This window comes from Acartia tonsa, chromosome 14 (assembly GCF_053477335.1).
Source record: "Acartia tonsa isolate MP-2025a chromosome 14, ASM5347733v1, whole genome shotgun sequence".
NCBI lineage: Eukaryota > Metazoa > Arthropoda > Copepoda > Calanoida > Acartiidae > Acartia > Acartia tonsa.
Window position 1 is genome coordinate 26,624,637 of NC_137273.1, and position 18,770 is coordinate 26,643,406.

Genomic DNA, 18,770 nt, shown 5'->3' on the forward strand with positions numbered 1-18,770 from the left:
TACTGAAGTTTAAACCCTCCCTTATTATAGGCATTATTATTAAGACATAGTTATAGAAACCTGCAAACCATAAGAGTGATTTTTTTAGACATACATATAGACTTCTACCAACCCTTTTTGTAGAAAACAACTTCGCTTAGAAGCAATAACATTTTGTATGTATCTTATCAATTTATATTGTCATAATTCTTAATATAAAAAGCTTCGTCAAATGTTTTAAATGGACATTCAGGACTTTCTGATAACGATTACAGGGTGCTACTGTCCTTCTCATTCTGTTTTATTATAGACAGAATTTATTTAATTTTTCATCCATTTTTCCCTCCCTGAAGACAACTTTTATTGTACCCAGGGAGGTAGGGAACATTGAACTGAAATTACCTTCTTAGCTGGTCCAAAACCTCTAGGTACTTTAATTCAAGTTTATCGCCACCAGTGATTTGATGGGTTTAAGACAATAGCCGATAAATGGATGTACATTCCCAAAAATACCCCTACTGTAATTTGCCTTCAGTGGTTGAAACGTTTCGACACTATACTAAATAAACTAACCAATTAAAATTCAGTAACAGTCCCCAAACATGTTAAGCAAACAAAAATGAAAACGTTATTGTAAAACTTTGGGAACTAGCATAGAGAGCGGTGGACAATGGACTGTTTATTACACTAGTCCCCAAAGTTTAACGATAATGTTTTCTTATTGGCTGGCTTAACAACTTTTGGGACTTTTATTGGATTTTGAATGGTTAGGTTATTAAGTACTAGCAGCTTCGCCCCTAGCCTCTAGGAGCTTTGCCCTATGAGGTAATTTTAAAAAAAATAAAAATTCTGGTGCTGCGCCCATAATTTATGAGCATCACCAGAATATTTATTTTTTGGGGGGGAATTTTTATTTTTTGGGGGGTTGGGGTTGTCCAATCCCCCAAGAAAATAGCTTAAAACCACAACAGGACCATTAGGTATATACCTTGAAGAGTAGAATCTGATCGGTTCTGTTGTTACTGAGATCTTAAGGGACAGACGGATGGACGGACAGAAAGATAGAAAGACATCGTTCTACTTTGTTTTATAGATAGTAGATCCAAATTCAGTAAAAGTCCCCAAAGTTGTTAAGCCAACGAATAAAAAAATTTATGTTTTGAGATTTCTAATATAAAATTTACTTTAAGATAAAAATTTTCTGAAAAAAATTGTTCTAGCTTCAAAAATAAGGAAATTAATTCCATATAACATTTTAATTAACCTTAAAAAGAAAGTTGTTAAATGAAAGGGTGAAGTAAGCAAAAAATGACTTTGTCTCACTTAAAGTCGGAAATTTATTATTTAACAGGGAACATGCACAATTTTTTTTTGCTATCTAACTCTAATAGGAGCTGAGATGATATGTGGGGGGGGGGGAGCGTTAAACTATTAAGGTCCGGAAATGGGCCTGATTGTTAAGTGTTAGCAACCTTTATTTTTAGGTCCTTTTTTTCTTAAAAACTTCAAACTAATAAAAATATAAAAAAAACTAACTAATATGTACCATTTCTACTATGTCGATTTAAATATATGATATGTTATCTTGAATGTATCATTCCAGTTTTGTCTCTATTGAAAGTAGAATGATACATTACTATTATGTCGATATAAATAAGGAAATCAATGTTTATGAATATGCTGATATGTAAACATGAATGTATGATTCCAGTTTCGCCTCTATTGAAAGTGGAATCTTACATTTAAAAAATCGTATCGGCGTTGAAGATATCTTCACCAAGAGAGGGGAAAGTGGAAGGGTAGATTACAGTTTTATAGGGTCCAAACCATAATCATAGATTATGTTTCTGCTTCTATAAAAATGGATTCAACTCCCTAACTGTTTGAATTCATATATATGTATCATTTTAAAGTCTCATATTTCAAAATATAAAAATCAGTCTATTTTTGGATTCACTATGAAAAGTGTTTTATATTTGTTATCTGTGCTTCCTTTTTACACTAGGTAATTAGTGTATTAAACTATTCATTTTATTTGGATTGTGAATTATATTGGTATGTAAATTTAAACACACTCTTTCATTCGTTGGCTTAAAATATTTGCTTGTATTTGTTTATCAAATTTTAATTGGATTATACAAACTAACAGTGTTCAAAGTTTTATGTCAGAAATTTTTATAGATAAAAGGGATAATTTTGTTTTTCACAATTTGGAATATAGTTAAAAGGGATGTACAATGTACATGGCGTCAACTGACCGTGTGTTTAGTGTTTAAGGTCAAGTTATATTAGGTACTGGGTAGCCCCGCAGGGGTAGAGCAACGCAGGTATAGGCCCGCTGGGGGTAAGCAGAAAATAAACAATCCCTCCCACACTTTTTTTCAATTTGATTAAAAATAAGGAGGTGGGATTTCTTTAATCGCTGTGTACATGATTTTAAAAAAGCTTCGCTATTTTTTAGTTGTTGTTTTTGGAAGTTTCATCCATTACCCCAACCTTCATACAGGAATAGAGTGATTTAAAGCTAAACAAATATCACAACATACATATGTAGCGAAGCAGAAAAAAATTTGAAATGGACAAACAGACAAAGTGAGTTATAGAGAAGATCTTTAGTATTATATCGATGCAAATAAGAGAGAGAATATGCAAAAACTCCAAGAAAATCACGAAACCTTAAAAAATATAGTTTACATCTTTTGAAGCATGACCGACAAACAGATGGACAAGACAGTGTATAGTTTAGATGTGCATATGTCATAAGAATATTTACTAAAAATTTTAGCTATCTATTTTTGAAGAGCATTAGCTCAAAAAAAGACAGAAAGAGAGAGAGAGAGAGATATTTAATAAGAGTTATTTGGGGACAGTTGGAGAATGAAAAGAGTGAGAGAGATGAAAAAATTAAAAGAAATATCGATAGATGGAAAGAGAGAGAGAGAATGCGAAAATCAACAAGCAAAAGAGTCAGAGATGAAAAAGATTAAAATAAATATCGATAGATAGATAGAAAGAGAGAGAGAGAATGAGAAAATAAACAAGCACTGTCACTTAAATATTATGACAATATAAAAGCTTTATTCCTATTATATAAAGTAGTAAGGATTTTTGACTGTACGTTAACCACTTAACCGATTTAGTTCTCAGTGTAAGAAATTACGTTTCGGGGCGGTTATACACTATTTTCCTGCCCCCTAACTCGACCCTTGGTGCTAGGAGTAAAGCTGCTAGTTTGTGTATAAATCACCACACCTAAATACAAAGATACATAAGAACAGATACTTGTAATGCCATCCAAAATTATGACCAAAATCAAAGGTATTCTATCTATTTCAAACTTAGTATGATGATTCCTGTAACAGTAAGGTACAATGTGGAAAGTACAGCAAGTCAAAAATTATTACAGAAGGATTAAGCACAATGTTCAATGTTTTATGCGTTATGTTTTTTACTGAGGAGGATTCTTTAAAAATTTGCTCCACTAATCGCTTAGTGGGGCAAAATTGTTTTCATGAAAAATCCTCCAAAATCACATAAAAAATCAACAAAAATTAAATAAAATCTTATGTTAATAACCCTTTTATGATTTTGTTTAATTTTTGTAGATTTATAATGTGATTTTGGTAGATTTTTCACGAAAACAGTTTTGCCCCACTAAGCGATTAGTGGGGCAATTTTTTTTTAAGAATCCACCTCTGTATTTTGTTTACAGTTTGGTGTTCTTTGACAGATTACTGATGGTGGAATAGGTATATTCGCATCGTATTATAGACAGTTTTCCGTGGCTATTTAAATGATATATTATTATATCAAAACCAGTTTTATCAGGCCCGAGGGGCAGAAGGCCAGGGATAACACAAATTTATGCTTTTATTTTGATTTTGTGGAAAATTGTAATTCGATGCTATACATGATTTTTCAGTATGGCTAAGAACCAGTATTAATCCACCGTATATTAATTGAAGCCATCCTGGTAAAATTATTCTCGTATTCATTCGAATCCGGTGTATAGGAACCGGTTCTCATCCATACGAAAAAACTATGTCTAGCGTCGAATTATATCCAGCTTTCTACGAATATAAAAATGTACAATCATAAAATTTAAAACTAGTTTTAATCTTATAATTGTACATTCTATATCCGCAGAAAGCCGTTTATAATACGATGCGAGAAATAACTATTCTAGATTAATTGAAGAAACAAGCACAGCAAAACAAACAGCCACGACATCTGGCGGAACAACAGAAAACATTTTGAACAAAAAAATTGAAAAACTTGTAAAAAGACTTGAAGAAGTTTTAAAGAAGGAAGTTAAATGTAATCAAACCAATGTTGATTTAGGTATAGTTATTTATTTATTCGCAGTATAGACAGCTTTCCGTGGATATTAAAATTAAAAGATTAAATCAGTTTTGTTTAGCAACGAGGGGCCGATGGTCTGAATAAACAAATACTAATTTTAGGATTTTTATTTTAATATTTATGGAAAAATTTCTGAATTTCGATGCTGCAAATGATTTTTCAGTATAGTAGAGAACAGTTCTCATCCACAAACTGTTTTGAAGCCATACTGGAAAATTTTTTTATCCGTAAAGCAACTCTATATTAGTAGATATGTAGTAGATCTAACTTACCGTTTAAAAATTGATGTTCTATTATCTGTTGGTTTGTTTGAGTCTGCCTGTATGTGATGTTCTTTCTGATATCCTACTATGGTTACGAGGACGTCAAAGGGAAAAAAAGATCTAGAATTGTTAATAGACTGATAATAAATACAATATTGTCATATTGCATTTTTGTGATGTAAACATACTTGATGATTATTTAGAAAAAGAAACATTGGACAAAAATATTAAAGTTAAAAATCTACTAGATGAAAATCTATCAAAACTAAATCAGGTAATTGTTATTTATCGCATCGTATTATAAACAGCTTTCCGGGGATTTTAAAATGTAAAATTATGAGATCAAAACCAGTTATTTTAGACTTGAGATGCCGAAGGCACATGCAAAAAAAACTGGTTCTAATCTTGTTTGTGATTGTACATTCTTATATTCATAGAAAACTATATATAATACGATGCTGATCATAATTTTTCAGTATTGCTATCAAATTAAGAATATAATACTACTAGAGTTTGCTCGATATAACTATCTCCCTATTGGCTAGTTTTCTATATGCATATCTATTTCTCAATAAATCTATTTTCCTCACCCGGCATTACTATTTAAAGAAAGTAAATATTTAATAATTTAAATGATTTTAAAAAGATTTTTTAAATTATATTTTTTTCTTTACAATACCATCACCAAAGGGTTAATATGATTACTACAATTTTAGTTTAATATTTGAACACACAAAGTGTCGCCACAATCGAATTCTTTTAAAACAGAGTTTTCTTAAATTTATTATATTATAAATTTAAATTTTCTTTTTCATGATTAGAAATTAAATACTTCAATATAATGTAAATAGCAACATGAAATGAAAAAAATGAATTTATTTTTAATAGAGTAAAATAATGGGTCTTATCGTTCTGGCCAATGGGATTTTATTATGGATTATTGGAGCACTATAAGTTTTAAACATATATTCTTTGGAAGACTTGAGCTCATTTATAGACATTTATTTCCTATATAGTTCTGACATGGATCTTGATGCAATACAGCAGGCCGTTTTGTACATGTTAAAAATTAGAAGATTTCATTAAATAAAAGTAATCGCAAATATACTTAGTAAATAACTTTTTGTAACAAATTAGGTTTATAAATTATTAGTATTACAATCGCCATTGAAGAAAAAAAATTTCAAACCATAAATCAAAATACTACTATTGAACATTGAAATTGTCTTCTTTCTGATTTTGAGAAAATAGGGCGAATTTTTAAAGTTGCATGTAAACTTAAAATTGATAGGAGAGACTGTTGAAAAAAGAGATACAAGATATAGAGAATAAAATGAGATTACAGTACTTGGAAGACAATTGTTTTAAAACCGGTTTAGCTTATAGCCCAGGTGAATTATTTTTAATGATATATTTAATGAAGCTACTCTATGTTTTGTCAGCTATGTTTAGAGGCAAAGAAGATTTTCTTAGTTGCTGTTCAAGATAAATGGCTGAATTTTTTTGTGAACATTATCTGTTTTAATGAGAATCCAATACTTTGCTACTTATGGATGTGTCATCATGTTTTTTCCTTTTTTAAGAAAATGTAATATTCTGTAATTGGTAGGCAGTTGGATAGATTTTACAGAAAAAGAAACAACTGAAGAGTGTCGACAATTTTGTGCTACATATGAGAATTGTAAATTCTTTACTTTCTACAAGGTACATTTAAAATCTATTAGTAGCTAAGTTACTTTGTCTGTCTGAACATCACTCAGTCTGTAACGCTATGGGGGAGATATGACACTCGTATCTGCTATTTAAGATAGACAGCTGATTTTTGTGTAAAGATTTTCTATATCCATGACCATCCATCATGTATTTTTTTTTGTCCGTCAGTCTGTCAGTCATGATACATAAGGTAAATATTGAAAAATAAAATACATTTGAAAGATTCTTTCAATAAATCTATTTCTTTTTAACAAATCCACTTTTAATCTCCTTTTCCATATTCCCATCTATGATTTTTATTGTGTCACCTCTATGGATGCTGTCATACTTGTTCATATGCAAAGATACTATGTAATGGTTTGTTTGTAAGCTTGTTTGAAAAGCAAAAAATCATCACTGATCGAAACAGAGCTTTTGAAAGGAATGAGATAAAAGGAAATATTCAAATGCATACCAGATATACAAATTAAAAGATGTCTGTGTGTGTGTCTGTAGTCTGCACCAAAGGAACCGCTGAACCAATATTGTTTCCATTACAATGTAGCTCTTTATAGGTACTGGGAAGGTTTATAACTATTTTGGAGGAGGGTACCACTGCCCTACCAAAAAACAATGCCCCTAGAAAAATATCATAAAATATAAGCAATTTTCTGCAATAACTTTTCATCTTTGTCTAAAACAACTAAGCTAATTCAGCTTGGTTCAGCTCTGTATTCGATGGGTCACTCACCTTGAGTTTGCTTAAACTTTTCCTTCTTAACCCATTAGTGCCGAGCGCCACTTTTATGGGCCGATCGAGCTGTAAGTTTCAGGGAAGCTTTATAATGGTCAAAACGGAATTCGTATTTTTTTGTTTTGCTCTAGTGGCGTGCACAGGAAAGTTGCAAAAAAACCCGGTTCGGCTTGGCCATAAATACCAACCAGGCATTAACACCCGTTTTTGGTGCTTTCCCCCAGTTTTAAAACCCAGTTGACCTGTATAAACCCGGTTATTTTGACCAAAAATCGAAAAATGTAATTTTTGAACGCCAAAAGTGAGATGAACACTTTTTAGAACTTTGATACGATCCGTAATTGAAAACTACACAACCTCATGTAATCTAAAGAGCTACAAGTATAATACGAAGCGATTTATTTCAAATTTAGTGTTTCGGCTATAGGTGCCGCCGTTTTCGGGTAAAAAAACCCGTTGCTCGAAGTTTTAAAAGACACACACTACAAAAAAAAGAACATATAAAATTTGGGTGTTACATATCAGAAAACGAGCATAAAACTATTGGGTGACACCTATAGAGATTACTAGGGTTATTAGGGTGGCTCAAACCCTTACTAATGACGTAAACTGTTATTTTTATTGGTTGAAAAGTTAAAACCGGGTAATAAAAACCGAAACCGAGCCGGGTTTTAAAATTTTCGGGTATTTATGGCCAAGCCGAACCGGGTCATAATAGGGCGTAAAAAAACGATAAAAAAATCATATAAAAAATTATAATTTGAATAAAACGAATTCACAAATAGATGTACTTGTCAATAAACATTAGATTTCACAAAAAAAATCAGCGACTTTACTATAAAAACAAAAAAGTTAGAGAGGTATTTTGAATTTTCATGATTTTCAAATTTTGTTGAGCTATACCAGCAAACGGAAGTAAGCTAAACTGCCTGCTCCAGGGGGAAATGAAAGTCAGGGTAGTAGAGGGGGGATTCATTCTGAGAATGATGCAATTATGAAGCCGGAAACCGTTTTTTTTTCCATTTTTCGGAACCGGGTTTTGATGCCCGGTTCGGCACTAATGGGTTAAAACTAAAATTGAAAATGGGGGAGTGTTGCCTTCCTCCCCTCTTGTTCCCCTTGAGGCAAAGCTGGTAGCATTTGTTATTTTGTTAGGATACAAAATTATGTTACCTAAAGAGTTCAAATCAAAGTTATCCTATTGAAACTGCTATTTCAGGTCCAAGGTAATACATTTATTTTTCTGTAAAACATTAAAGTAAAACAATAGAGGGGACATGAGCTCTATATAACACTGCCCAGTCCCACAGGATGGAGACCCTATCCCAATTTTATATTGGATCTTTGAAAGTCCCTAAAAAAGAACAGAAAGCAATATACTAGCAGGTCTCAACCACTTGGGGCAGGTGGTTGTCTGGATCATTTTATATTACTTTAGAGAATGCCTAATAATTACATCTGATGTAAAATCCTTAATCAAGAAAGATGAAAACTCATTTTCTTGTTGTCAAATTGTTTTGATTTCAATTGGAATTATTTCAGGTGAATAATTGTTTTTCTTTAGCTTAGATTCATTTGTTTGTTGTGAAAAAAAAATGTTTTATTCACATTAAAATAAATGCTTCTTTTACCTACAATAAACATTTGAAGATTTGCCTTGGACCATGTATGGCCATTTTGTAACCTTAAATAATTAGAATTAGTTCAAGCGAAGGGCTGTGAATTTCAGGGGCAATCATTCTATTTTTATTTTTACACTCAATATTTGTTGTCTGAATATATATTATTCCATTTAAATTCCAGGAATACTGTTATTGCAAACTGTCTGGAAATACAGGTTATTCATTATATTTTAATTTTATTGTTGAAAATCTCTTCTTAATATCTTTTTTCCATTCAACAATTTTGGAAGAATTAAATTTTTCAAAGAATAACTTTTTCTCACATTGTATTATAGACAGCTTTTTCGCAATATTAAAAAAAAATTAAGGTTGAAACATGTTCCAACTTTTTCTCTTGCGAATCTTGAGCTATCTGATTGCAGAACAAGTAAGAAAAGAGGAAGAATTAAAAAAAACAGTCTATTTAAACCTAATGGCCAGTTACCAAATAAATCTTAACAATTAGGAACATTTGATTTTTCAACTGTTTACCTTCATAAGCAACCATAACCAAAACATTCAAAATTCATCTAGATTATTTTTTCTTTTCTTTTACCCTTTAATCTTTTATCTCTTTTATATTTTTTGACAATGATACAAACTGCCTTTAAAATATTGATTTATTTTCAGGGAAAAAGTTTCCCATGCCCTAAGAAGAGAAGTTATTTTTCATGCATTTAGATCTGAACCATATGTTGATACTGTTAATTAGTTTTACCAACAATAGATATTGTTTATTAAATTTTTAAACTTACTATATAGTAAGATAATTTTTGTCTAAGGCTAAAAATTTCAATAAATTATGATAGATTTTTCTTATTTAGAAAGCTTCACATAAATATGGGATGGTTTGGGATTTATTTCTTAGATTCAAGCCTTGGAATGGTTTCTTCCTATTCCTTTTGAATACAGAGCCCCTAGATGCTAGGGCCTAACCCACTAGCTATGCTATAGTATCATTAGGCTTTTCTTTTACAAGGCTGCTGTCCAAGACACTTTAACGTCAAGTACAACAAACAAAGATAACTAAGGGAAACCATGTTTACTTTTATAGCCTAATATCCAGTAACACCTAACAGACAACCAACTCTTTAATTTATTGGTGGTTTCTATTGGAATGGAAGCAGTAAAATAGCTTAAAACCATACAAATTCTCAATCCTACATTGAAGTAGACTGAAACCATTCGGTACCTATCTGAAGATTCCTTGAAATGGAGAACTCAATTGGTTCAGTGGTTATTGAGATATTAAGATTCAAAAAACAAAAAAAAACTTGCTACTTTAAATATTATGATAACTTTGTCTGGAAGTCCTAACTGTGCATTAGAATGAGTTAAGCCTGTTTATGGGCCTAGGAATCGCCCCTACAATAACTATTTTTAAGCAAAATTTTTCATCTAAAAGCAATAAAAAACAATTCAAAATAGAGCTGACTGTTACAAAACACAAAGAAATGTAAGACATGTAAGAAAACCAACATACTCAAATTAACAACGTATAGAGATACAACAGCTTTAAATGTGTTAGCGTGGCTCAAAATGCGATTGTAAATGATATTTAAAACTTTGTATTTTTTGGCACGATGTAGCACCTTTACTTTTTGTTTGTAGCCAGGTATAAGGTATAACCAACAAGTGAAATAAATCTAAAATAATATTTGGGGGGCAAATGGAGAGGTCGTCAATTTTACGATGTGTTGCCCCCCAACGACGGCTGAAAAAACATGTATAGGTTTCGTGATTTTTTCCCGAATTAGTTTCGTTATTGGTATAAGCTGGTTTGTAGTACCTTTAAAAATCGTTCATTTTAACTGTACGTATCAGCCAGTGATATAAGGTTATGTTAATTCCAACAGACCAATAACCTTTTGATTGCACAACCTTGTCAGGAAGTCAAAGACAATAAGATGCACCTGTTAAATAGCCAAATTATTCCCCCTATTCTTCCTATTTGCTTTACGTGCCTGACACACCAGCGATAAGTATATCTTATAAGTATGAGTTATTATGATACATACGCATAGGGATGTACATCAATTTAACGTCTTTTGTCTTATCCCTTAAGATCCATGCGCTTACAGGACAGGTCTAAAAGGCATATACAGTTGCAGAGTGTATAAAATAGTGGCATCTACAAGATAAAAATCTTTACACGGTTCCACTGAGGAGTATCAACCAAACCAACAAATAAAATCCTATCATATAAAGTCCGTTAACTTATCGTTAATCATTGAGTTTTTCATATTGGTGATGCTTCGAATAGGTCTCAGGATGGTTAAGGCTTTTTGATTTCTAATTTAAAGCCTGTGACTGGTTTTAAGGCCCTTTCTTCACTAAATGCTAGGGGCTCAACTATTCATTAAATAAATAAACACACAGAAAAAATACTTGGTTTTTTTCTACTTTTCGCAATGCAACGAAACTTAAAAATGAAACCTAATCGGTCGATTTTTGCTTTTAACAGACACTGTCATTTGTTGGAAAGTTGGGACACTTTGGTGTAGCTAGCTGTTTTACTTGGCTTAATTAGGTTGAAAATTGACATCTTTATGTGAGAAAAGATCATTACATACCACCCAGCCGGGCTCGGCAGCCGCAACTAGGCCTCAAATTTAAACCCGTTTCGATATTTTGAAATGTTTAAAAAAGCAGAGTTGCCCTACTTATGTCAGGTTTAGTCTTCCAGCTGATTTTTTAAAAATTGTAAAGGTTGATTTCCCTGAGGCTTACGGATGGTAGACTCGCGGCTGCCGAGCTATGCCACCCAGCTGCACAAGGATGGGGAAATGGAGGTCTAATTCCTCTCATCCCACGAAATGAATGAGAACAGCCATTAAAGCGAAGCTCAACCTCGAATATTATCAAATTATGCAACATTGAAAAAAGTTATACTATTGAGATTTAAAAAAAATAATAATTTAATTTATCGTCGGATAAATTCTACTATATTTTTTGTATTCTATCATAGTATCATGATTTTAAAGTTGTTTAATCATTACTCATATATAAATGCACAACTTATTTTTTGTATCCAAGCACAGCGTGGTGTTTGCAATGCCTTGTTTTAGCATTAACTCAATCTATATCAAAATCCTTCTAAATCAATGCTTCAACTTATTGTTTTTTTTAGAACAGTGTGATCCCAATCCGTATCTTAGCATAATGTGGTGATTGTATAGCATGTAAAATTATTGCAAATTGATTCAACAGCTTATTTTGTGTTAAAGCACAGTGTAAGGATTACATAGTTTTATTTAAGTTGTATCCTAGCAAGGTGTGGGGATTGTATGGCATGCAAAATCATTGGAAATTAATGCACCAACTTATTTTCATTCTAGAACATTGTGATGATTATATATTTGCATAACATATAGTCTGTACCTTTTCTAGCACAGTGTGGTGATTGTCATGCATACAAAATCATTACACATTAATTCTAAAACTTATTTTATATGCAAGCACATCGTGGTGATTGTATAGCTTTATTTTAATTAAACTTTAAGTAAACTTAAACTTATTTTGTATCTTATCATACTGTGGTGATTGTAGAGCATGCAAAATCATTGCAAATTAATTCTGCAACTATTTTGCCTACATTATATTTTGGCAAGTGATCAGTTTTGGCTGATATATTTGATCTATTTAGAACCATGATTTTAAATGTAGAAAATTTTCGGTGACTAGCGAAAAATGTAAAAAAAATGTGAGTTTGATCATCTTTCCAACTGCATCATAAAAAGTCATCAAAGGCCTTTATATCTACTGTGTCAGATGCGTGATATTACTAGGTAAAAGATGTGCAATCAATGAGCTAAAATTTAATGGTTAATTCAAATTATTGGATCCGGTTTAAGACAGCATTATACTGCATGGTTTAAGGCTATTTTCTAAGAGTTTGAAGAAATAGATCTCGATTCTTTTTCAACAAAAATTCATATATTTTAAGATCGTTAAAAGTTTTACTTACATCTTATTAAATTCTTTTCAGCTGATTATATATCTAATTTAGAAGATCTAAAAAATCCGGGATCTATTTTATAATAGAAATATTGTGAATTAGGTTTCCAAAGCAGGCGATAAGTAAAATATGGAAAAGCTATTAACTTATTGCATTTCAATAGTTTTTAAAAGCGAGACTTTTCAAAAGTTAGGGTATATTTTGTCACAAGCAGGGGTCTTAATGGATAATGTAAGTCGTCAATTAAAAATGTATATTTATCCTCGTGTAAAATTATTTCTTGAAAATTTTGGACACCTCTAGATTAAACTAACCAACCTAAATCAAACAAATAAGGAAAAAGTTTTTAATCTAACAACCTGCAGAGCAGCAGTGCGATGGTCTCGAATGTAAAAAAGTAACATAATTGAATAAACTGTACTAATTCGTCACAAATAGAATTTATCCACATATTTTTCATTTGAATATTATCATCCTTGTTTGAATTATGATTTATCTATAAGCAGTTTATTTTTCAACATGGCTTATTTTGTGTAAAAAGAGTGATGTACTTAATTAACTACAACGGCATTGTTCATCTTCAGACCTTTGATTACTAGGGATAAGACAATGGTCGATAAATTGATGTACATCCCCAATGATGGTACACAAAATTACCCCTTATTCAATTTACAATTAGTGGTTAATACGTTTGGTCACCCATCAAATTCAAATTCCCAAAAGTTTATAAGCCAACAAATAAGAAAACGTGATTATAAACTTAATGAATTTGGTCTAAATACTAAGAAACTATGGTATATCAAGTAATCAATTCAACAGGGACCAATTAATATCTGATTTTCAGGGAAGCTTCTAAAAGATCCAGTGTAGGTTTTAGGCTATTTATTTTTAAAGCTGTAAGTAAAATGATTATACTATTAAATGTTATGGTGTAATTACATCTACTTGAAAATAATCTGTCTGTCAAATAAACGTTTAGTTGACATCAAAAACTTATCGAATCAGTAATGCCAGGAAAGATGGAATATCTCATCAAATAAATTATTTAATCTTTCTTACAATTTGAAATGTTTAGTAAAATCATTATTAATACCGGCTACCCAACTAGGTGTTTCTAGTGGAAAAATTGAGGTAGTGGCGGTAAATCAACTAATCACCCTTCCAAATTTCCATTGATATGCTGTTAGCGAGATATCGAGATATATAACCACTTGCGGATACGCCCTTAGAAGCCTCTAGGGGCACTGCACTGGTAGAAGAAGGAAAAGTCGACCTCATCCTATTTTAAATTTGAGTTTCAAAAGAGTTATATTTTGGGGGAGAGGGGGGGGGGTAAAGACACCCTCTCGAAAAATAGGTTAAAACCTTCCCAGGACCTATAAGAAGCTTCACTGTAAAGGAGAACAATATCGGTTTAGCGGTTAGCGAGATCCTTCGGGACAGACAAAAAACGCTTACTACTTTATATAATAGGAAGGAAAGACATAAATTTACAACTAAACATAAGAATAAAATAATCGAAGTTGAACTTACTAATGAAGGGATTAATAAAGTATTTCATCTTCTATTGTCTTATCCCTTCATTTAAGTGATATGGTCGTGAGGCCCGTAAGTAATCAACTAAATAAAAATATCACATTTTTTTCAAGAAGCGAAGCTTACCTACAATTAATACAATATTGTTTCGCCGATCAGTAGCTATATATCCTATTATAAACAGAAGTAAGGCTTTTGTCATTTGTTTGTTATGATCTCGATAACCTCTGAAGCTTCTAATGAGGGTCCAGGATGGTTTTAAGCTATTTCATTTGAAATTAGAAATGGTTCTATGTAATTTTTGCCCCTTTTATCTCCCCTTTCGAACTCAGAGCATCTAGATTTTTTAGGACTAGCTGATTGTTCACTAATTAGGGATTGCAGATTTTCTAGGATCTCTTATCCTGCACAAATAGATCAATGTCCTGAAGAATAAATTTTTCGTATTCATTCGAATCCGGTGGATAGGAACCGGTTCTCATCCATACGAAAAAACTATGTCTAGCATCGTATTATATCCAGCTTTCTACGAATATAAAAATGTACAATCAAAAGATTAAAACCATTTTTTTAGCCGGTGCCTTCGGCACCTCGGGGCTAAAAAACTAGTTTTAATCTTTTAATTGTACATTCTATATCCGCGGAAAGCCGTTTATAATACGATGCGAGAAATAACTATTATCGAACCAGACAAACACATACAATTTTTGTTTTGGCTCATTTACTCGATATAAGTTTTTAGCTTTTTTGCTGCTCTACTTATACAATATGCATACATTCTTGTTTTATATCAAACAAATTTAAAATTTCCCTTAAGGGATAATTTCAGGATACTTTTTTATATGCAAGATTAATCAGGAATATATAGATAGGACAATGGCCTAAGAATAAATCTTCACATTAAAAAAAACAGTGTTATAGTTAATCATCCCAACGCATTATAGACAGCTTTCCGCTGATAGTAAAATGAAAAATTATAAGATTCATTCTATTTTGTTTAGCCCCGAATGGCCGAAGGCCCGGGTTTACTAAACTGCTAATGTTTTTATAATTTTTTTTATTAATTGGTTTCGAAGCCATACTGTAAAAAGAACTAACTGATGTAAATATCAGAAGAAAACCTATTTTTGACTTACCTATCCATTTATAGCTAATAAAACTGTTTATATGTTAGTATACTTAAAAAACAACAAATACATTTATCTAAAATGTATAATACTCTTTTTTATGTTACACCCAATACAAATAATACATAGATATACATCAAACGCTTTGATTGTTTATTCTTTGTCTGGAAGTCCTAGTTATTCTTGGTAATGCCCTATAACATGCTAACGTATTGCCCCTAGTCAGTAAGATCTTTTAATATCAGAATATATGCTAAAGTTGCGAGTTTTTGGTTATTTTGAAAAAATACCAAAATATTAAGTTGTCCAATTTTAGGACATTTTTATAATTAAACTTTTCAGCTTTTCAGTGAGTCCATACTTTTAGGAAATTACCCTAAATTGAATTTGAACCGTTCTCATATCCTCCCCAAAGTGGTGCTTTAGATTTTGCGGTTTTAAACCGTTTATGATTTAAAGATATTTAAATAAAATTTGCCCATGGAAACGTATGTAAAAATCATAACTTTTCCTATCAGTAGAGATCCCCCCCCCTCCCCCAACAAAAAAAAAACAATTTTCAAAATATATTTTAAAGTGGGTGGTATAACCCCCATAGAGTGAAAGTTGTTAACAATAAATTACACTATTAACAGGCATGAATTTTCATTGGTTAGGTTTGGATATTTTATTAAATATTAATTGGGTAGTGAAAAAGTTTGGATACTTATTAAATCTTGATTTGGGGGTGAAAAACTTTCCACAAACATTTCTACCAATAATTTCAATCTACATAAGAGCTAATTCTATTTATCATAATTGGAGATGTGTTCAATAATTTATTGCAAGTATGACACTCTTATTCCTCAGGACGGTCTCATTATTACAGAGTAGCTGTGCTACCGAAAAGTGAGATGGGGGAAGGGAGGGATATACTGACATAATGAAAGATTTTGCCATCATTTCTTTGAGTAAGTCCGTATCTACTTTTTGACCGGTCATAATTATTTTTGACAATACCTGTCAGATATTAAATCAAGAAGGATTGTGTTTTTATGACTTTTAAATAATTCCATCTTTTTATTTTTAGCTTTTCTGCCTTTTAGTCTTATAGTCTTAAAGCTGTATAACAATTTAGCTTTTTATCTTTTTATTTTTTTCAGCCTTTAAGCCTTTCAAATTTTTAGCCTTTTATCTTCTTAGCATTCTAACTGTTTAGCCTTTTAGCTTTTTAACTTTTTAGTCTTTTACCTTTTTATTATTTTAGCTTTTTAGCATTTTAACTTTAAAGTCTTTTAGCTTTTTATCAATTTAGCCTTTTAGCTTTTTAGCTTATTACCATTATTAATATTTTTTCAGAATTTTAGCCTTTTAGCTCAAGCTTTTTTTAGCTTTAAGCGTTATATGTTTTACAGTTTAGCCTTTAATCACAAAGTTTATTATGTAAAGGTTTCGTGATTTTTAATAATAATTTTTCAGAAGAACGCTTTTGAGAGACTTTAAAAATGTTAAATAATACATGACTTCTTTTGAATGGAGAGTGGTTAGCAATGTAATGGAAAAGCAAGAATAGTTATTTCTTTCATCGTATTATAAACGGCTTTCCGCGGATGTAGAATGTACAATTATAAGATTAAAACTAGTTTTTTAGCCCCGAGATGCCGTTTTAATCTTATGATTGTACATTTCTATATTCGTAGAAAACGGGATATAATACGATGCTATACATAGTTTTTTCGTATTCATGAGAACCGGTTCCTATCCACCGGATTCGAATGAATACGAGAATAAAACCTTACTACTTTATATAATGGTATAAACTGACCAAACCATGTCCCAATTTAGCAGCTAGCTATTTAATCAGAAACCTAAATCTGATATATGTGGAATCTAAAAAATTGTCTAGTTATGCACTAGAGGTTACCTAGAATTTTGTCCGGAGGCGTGCAGAATGGAAGTGTAGGGGGTAGGGTTGGGCCGGATATCCGGTGAGGCCGGATATCCGGCCATTTTCAATATCCGGCCGGATACCGGATATTGAAATTATCCGTCCGGATATCCGGCGATATAATATTTTATATTTTACAACAAAAATTTCTGCTTTTTAAATTATAAATGGCTGTAATTTTCTCATTTTTGAAGCTAGAAGAACAATTTTTTCTGAATATGTCTATCTTATCTTCTTTTATATTAGAAATCTCAAAACATAAATTTTGGCTGGGGCAGCAGTACTTGGCAGCTGCCAGCCGCAACTTGCGGTCGGCAGGTAAACAGCAACGGATTTTATGAAATTGTAATACGTCATGAAGACATATAAAAAGCCCAAGTTTAAAATTTGAAGTCTCCAAGTCAAAAATTGATGTCACAGGACTTCCAGGACTATACCTGGAACCTGAAATCGACTTGAACACCTATATTTCAAATGAGGATGTACAACTATAGAATATTTAAGTATTTGATAACTTGAAATGCTTTGTTTAAGTTTAAAAAAATGTTTTTACTTTTTACCTGAATGACCTTGCCAGGAATGAGGTATTCAAAAAATTCCAACTCTCAGTTATGTGTCATACCTATATTTTGAAAGTCACTTAATTATAGCTCTGGACCTTTTATACACAGAAAATGCACAGGGGGGGGGGGGGGGGGCATGCGTACAATACTCCCTCCAAAAAAAATATTTTTATTTAACTTTTCAACTATATGGTTATCAAATTGAACTCCCCCCCCCCCTTCAAGTGCCCCTAGAGGCCTCTAAGGGCGTAGCCGCCAGTTTTATATAATAAGACGCCAGTAATTTGGCCGGATATCCGGTAGTTTGCCGGATATCCGGCGTTGGCCGGATACCGGATATCCGGTATTTGAAATCAGCCGGATATCCGGTATCCGGCCAAAAAACTATCCGGCCCAACCCTAGTAGGGGGTGTGTCCAACCTCTTGACATAATCAAGTGAGGTGGATAAACCTACCTAGGTGACCACCACCCATGCCAAGGGTCTCTTACTACCCCTGATGACATACACCCCTAATACAACAAAGAGGGGTGTCTGGGTTAAAAGGTAAAAAAAACAACACCCTCCCCAGTTAATAGACGCCTTTTTAATCTCGAGAATGGTTATTATAAGGTGATTACACCTCCCTATCAACCTATGATCTATATCAAACCCCCCTCGATTTTGGTTTAAGAGGAGTAACAAAATTTTGTTAGGCGCTTCGCACATCACCATGGCAAAACCCTTTTTACGCCACTAATTGTCACAATATTAGCCAGCTATGAGGGTCATTTTATTAGAGGTAGACGAAAAGATGGTGAAATGTCGAAATAATCAATAAATTATATATCGAGTGAACAACCCAAATAGATTTGTTAGAAAGTATATTATATTTTTTTTTATAAATGTCAGTTTTTTGCTCTTGTTATGGGATTAAATCATATGTGAGTAAATACAAACAAAATTCTAC

At 32.0% G+C, this 18,770-nt stretch overlaps 1 protein-coding gene across 1 annotated transcript; it reads left to right on the forward strand.

Moving 5' to 3' along the window:
• The first annotated feature begins 1,909 nt into the window (after nucleotides 1-1,909).
• LOC145306554 (uncharacterized) lies at nucleotides 1,910-9,450 on the forward strand. The gene is made up of 11 exons (XM_080148736.1): nucleotides 1,910-1,984; nucleotides 2,441-2,483; nucleotides 3,242-3,297; nucleotides 4,166-4,320; nucleotides 4,808-4,878; nucleotides 5,896-5,995; nucleotides 6,214-6,308; nucleotides 8,206-8,276; nucleotides 8,489-8,592; nucleotides 8,854-8,887; nucleotides 9,342-9,450. Exons 1-11 carry the CDS (start codon nucleotides 1,938-1,940, stop codon nucleotides 9,421-9,423), a joined length of 858 nt encoding a protein of 285 aa, XP_080004862.1. The 5' UTR covers nucleotides 1,910-1,937; the 3' UTR covers nucleotides 9,424-9,450.
• The last annotated feature ends 9,320 nt before the right edge of the window (nucleotides 9,451-18,770 follow it).

What these genes read in the sequence shown, in the direction of transcription:
- LOC145306554 (XM_080148736.1), top strand. Translation starts at nt 1,938, where the DNA reads ATGAAAAGTGTTTTATATTTGTTATCTGTGCTTCCTTTTTACACTAG. An exon ending in CATTACCCCAACCTTCATAC is followed by an intron (nt 2,484 to 3,241) that starts AGGAATAGAGTG and finishes ACCTAAATACAA; the next exon opens with AGATACATAAGAACAGATAC. An exon ending in CGGTTTAGCTTATAGCCCAG is followed by an intron (nt 5,996 to 6,213) that starts GTGAATTATTTT and finishes TGTAATTGGTAG; the next exon opens with GCAGTTGGATAGATTTTACA.